The sequence below is a fragment of the Wasmannia auropunctata genome, unplaced genomic scaffold, assembly GCF_000956235.1.
Source record: "Wasmannia auropunctata unplaced genomic scaffold, wasmannia.A_1.0 LD273511.1, whole genome shotgun sequence".
Lineage (NCBI taxonomy): Eukaryota > Metazoa > Arthropoda > Insecta > Hymenoptera > Formicidae > Wasmannia > Wasmannia auropunctata.
The window spans coordinates 1-4,203 of NW_012089379.1; the positions used below are offsets into that span (position 1 = coordinate 1).

Consider the following 4,203-nt stretch of genomic DNA (forward strand, 5'->3'; position numbering starts at 1 on the left):
GCATATTTAACGTAGTGGGGATAAGTCGCGGCTGATGTCTCTGTGCAAATGCCAGCAATTCGAAAATTTTCGCGGTGCGAATTCGCACTCATGTACCATTTGAAGGTTAATATTTTATTTTAATTTAGAAAAAATAACAAATCGTTATTTTAGAAGTAACGCGTTATTTTAGATTAATAACAAGTAAATTGTAGCAGATTAATTGAAATATATAGAATAATTATACAACATTATTCTAAGTGAAAATCAGTATATTTTAAAATTTGTATTTATTCCAGCTCGAAGTTCTCAATTCATTCCAAATCCGTTGCAGGTTACCGAAACTTTTTATAAAACAAAATCACCACGAATGATCTTTATCTAATCAATATATAAGAAGCAATATCATACAATTAAACAATTCTCTTACAATTTCGGCAATCCTGACTAAAGATTGTCCTCAATCTTACAATTCTTCTTACAATTCAATTCTACAATTTCCGATCAATATCACACAATTAAACAATTCTTTTACATAACGGTAACGAGTTTTTAAAAATGTAATGATAGTAACACGTTATTTTTATAAAGTAACATTCCCAATACTCCTTGATTTATTAATGATTATAGGAATACTTGATGACATATCGATCTCGACCGATGATACGTGCTATCCAAAGCAGGACACAGGTAAAACTTGTTTTTTTGATTATAACTAATAATTATAAAAAAACTCAAAAATTTGGGATCGTATCAGATAAAAAATAATCTAGAACATATGTAGATACAGTCACTAATTTTTCATGCGAAATTTACATTATCTTACAGAGAATATATTTTAAAACTCTTATTTAAACAGAGGGAAGGTTTTTAGTGACTACGTCTTTGGATCAGGCACCATTATATTTGCGGCAGATACTCTGTATTTTTCTTTTTATACCTATTACGTGTCACTTTTGTACCAGTGCAGTGTGATACTCTTATTAGCAATACTCTGCATATTGCGTACATAGCTATTGTGATATTGATATCGCAATCAAAGACGAGTTATAAGAAGCATCAATAAACGAAGATAATGATTCGATATCTAATGAAAAGATGTTTACACTTTTATATATGTTTATACATTTTTTATAAGCATTTTTAAAGTTTTTCAATATTATAATTATGCAATATTTTGTAAAAAAAGATTCAAAATGAAATTCATGTTAAAGTTGGTAAGAATATGATAATTTTATAATTGATAAGTATTAAAAAAGAATATATAAAATTGTATATTTCTCTGTAGATGTTAGTTATTTTCCAAACAATATTATTAAAATATATTTTATTCAATATCCTGTCAGTTATTCTATTTAACAAGAGAGAAGTTTAAAGAAAAATTATGTGTATTAACATATAAATTATTAAATAGAAAGAAAAATTCTATTTTTATATTATTTCGTAAGTTAAATGTTTTTAAGAATGGAGAAAAATTATTTTCAATAAATGTATAAAAATAAATTTGTTTGATTTTTATATTTTGGTTTCTGTTTTTTGTCTTATGACAGAATATCGTTCTTCCTGCTTTACATTTCTTCGTAATAACCCACACGATCGGCCGAATTATATTTATGTTCGTTTAAAACTTGCACAAGACCATTGACAACCTGTTCTGTAGTTAACAGAAATTTCTTCTCTTTCATCTCATTGAACATTTTCCGAGATTTTAAATCCGCGATTTTTTCGCATACCGTTGTGAACATATCCGTGTCGATTGGTCCCGGTGAATAACTTAATACGTTAACATCAGGATTTTCCAAAGCAAAGACCTGTATGAAGAAGAACGCATAAAAAATACATCTGTTTCATGATTATATAAACAGAATGTATTAAAAATATATATATATATATATATACAGTGAGGGGCAAAAGTTTCGGAACGGCTTGCAGTTATTTGAGAAAGTATTGGTTCCGTAAGAAAATGTTTCAAAAATTATAGAATTTAAGAAAATCTATTAGCTGGTGATTTTTATTTGAGCTTTGGTTGAAAAGTGCAGTTAGGGTCAACATTAAAATTTTTAATGGAAACCCTTATAGTTGTCATTGTATTTTTGTATACTGACTTCGAGCTTTTCAAAACATTATGATAAAGTTATTTTCCATAAAATACTTTTCGAGTTATAAGATTTGAAAACTATAATACCGCTGACATTTGGAGTAAAAAAATGTTACGGGAGTAATAAATTATGGAGTCCTTGTCTTTTCTGTGATATATTCACACACATACACACGACACACGAGGTGTAAATTCGATTGGATAACTTCCATGTGGTACACCTTAGATAACGCTAATGCCAACGTTCTGTTTTAACGCTTACAGCTTATATGCTATGAGTATAATTTATTCTTGTTTAACATTTGATAAGCAACAAGTATATAAAATGATTCCGTGAACGCTGTTAAAGCGCAAAAGCATGATTACGGAACGCATGCTACAACTTTCAAATATTATAACTCGAAAAGTACTTTAATAAAAAATAATTTCATTATAATGTTTTGCAAAGAGCTCTCGTGAGCTACAAGAATATGGAATAAAAAATAGATTTTTATGTTGATCTTTATAACCACGCTTTTCAAGATTAACCAAAACTTATAGAAATATCATCTGATAATATAGATATTCCTAAACCCTACAATTTTTGTTTAATACATTTTTTAAGGTGAAATTAATACTTTTTGAAATAATTGACTGTTCCACGATACTTTTGCCCCTCAATGTATATTATTCTATACCTATGTATATCTGTATATTATATATCTATATATACCTTAAAATACATTTCTCTTGCTGCATTTACCGAATTGTATTGGCCAAATCTAACGTACGCTTTAATAGCCATCAAGGTTGTAATATTGATAATCGTCTTTTTAATGGTTTTACTAGCAAACGTGTTCATGACCACCGCGTTTAATACAGCAGGTACGAAGAAGTTTAGATCGTAGTAATCCCTCCACACTTTTAAGTCCACTATATCGTTTACATTTTGGGAGATATTGCCGATTGAGCCGATATTATGTACCAGGACCACTCGATCAAATGCGCTGAGTGTAGTTCCCCTCAAAGATTCTGATATGAATTCTAAAATATACCATAAAAATTAAATCCAATTCTAGAATATACCATAAAAATTAATTAAAAATTAAAAAAATTAAATTTTAGAATATACCATAAAAATTAAATTATCCTGGCTGAGATAATTATATTTTCCGCAATAAGTTTTTTTCAGTATTTTAAACAGCTTTAAGCATCGATTGATTAGAAAGATCAATATGATATTTCTATTCCAGCCTCAGCTAGCTAACAATTGCATTTCAAGTCCGAACATTTAATCGGCGCGCAGTTTAATGAATTTTTAATGGATTTAATGGTTTAATGGACGGCTGTACATAGATTTCAGAAAAATTCATATAGAATTTAGGCATCTATAAGATTCAGCCGTGACCGCGAAAAGGCGCTCTCGAAGTTAGTTGTGTTATTCACGTACATTATTGGCGGTCTTATTCAAATTATAATTATTATAAAAATTAAATTTTCTTTCAACATCTATGTGCACTGTGCAGTGTGTAAAAAATGCTCAATTTTGAAAATTAGAACTTACGATTTACCTTTGAACTTGGTATCGGTTGATTTACTTAAGTCCGCACTAATGGTACAAACTGTCACTTTGGATGGTATACTTTTTGCAACTTCTTGCAACGCACCCTTATTCCTCGCTAATAAAAGCGCGCGCGAGCCTTCCTCCAGCATCGAACCAAATGTTATTGCGATTTGGCGACCGAGACCACGACTCGCACCAGTTACAATTAGAAAAACTTTGCCGGATAATGCTTCGACCGACATGGTGTCTTACGTTGCAAATTTATTTGGCGACTAATTGGTACCCTCCGGCTTGTGCTCTATTTATTTGTGTCGTCTGACGCTTTCACGGTTTGCAATTCCTCCGTAATATCTCGTCCTCGCTCGACTTGTGTAGCCGCTTTCAAGAAGCAAGTCCGCTTTCAAAAGATAAACTAACTCGCTGGCTGTTAAGTAGGGCCTTTCCTAGTCACCGCGGCCATATTGGATTCGTGACGTCAGAAGCGAGAAACAGCGAGAAATGACATAAAGTTTGTTGCGTGCCATTTTTAAATAAAGAGGATTTAGATAAAATTAATAAATAGGATCGCTTTAGAAAACTTGTA

The 4,203-nt window shown here is 30.6% G+C and overlaps 1 protein-coding gene across 2 annotated transcripts; it reads right to left on the reverse strand.

Moving 5' to 3' along the window:
* Nucleotides 1–1,461: 1,461 nt before the first annotated feature.
* Nucleotides 1,462–4,197, reverse strand: LOC105461986 (sepiapterin reductase-like). Of its 2 annotated transcripts, none has more exons than XM_011708508.1 (3): nucleotides 3,628–4,197; nucleotides 2,820–3,100; nucleotides 1,462–1,790 (listed from the first exon to the last, which is right to left on the reverse strand). In XM_011708508.1, exons 1-3 carry the CDS (start codon nucleotides 3,860–3,862, stop codon nucleotides 1,548–1,550), a joined length of 759 nt encoding a protein of 252 aa, XP_011706810.1. In that variant the 5' UTR covers nucleotides 3,863–4,197; the 3' UTR covers nucleotides 1,462–1,547. The 2 variants fall into 2 exon arrangements, with proteins under 2 accessions (XP_011706810.1, XP_011706809.1); XM_011708507.1 differs by having other exon boundaries at nucleotides 2,790–3,100.
* Between the last annotated feature and the right edge of the window lie 6 nt (nucleotides 4,198–4,203).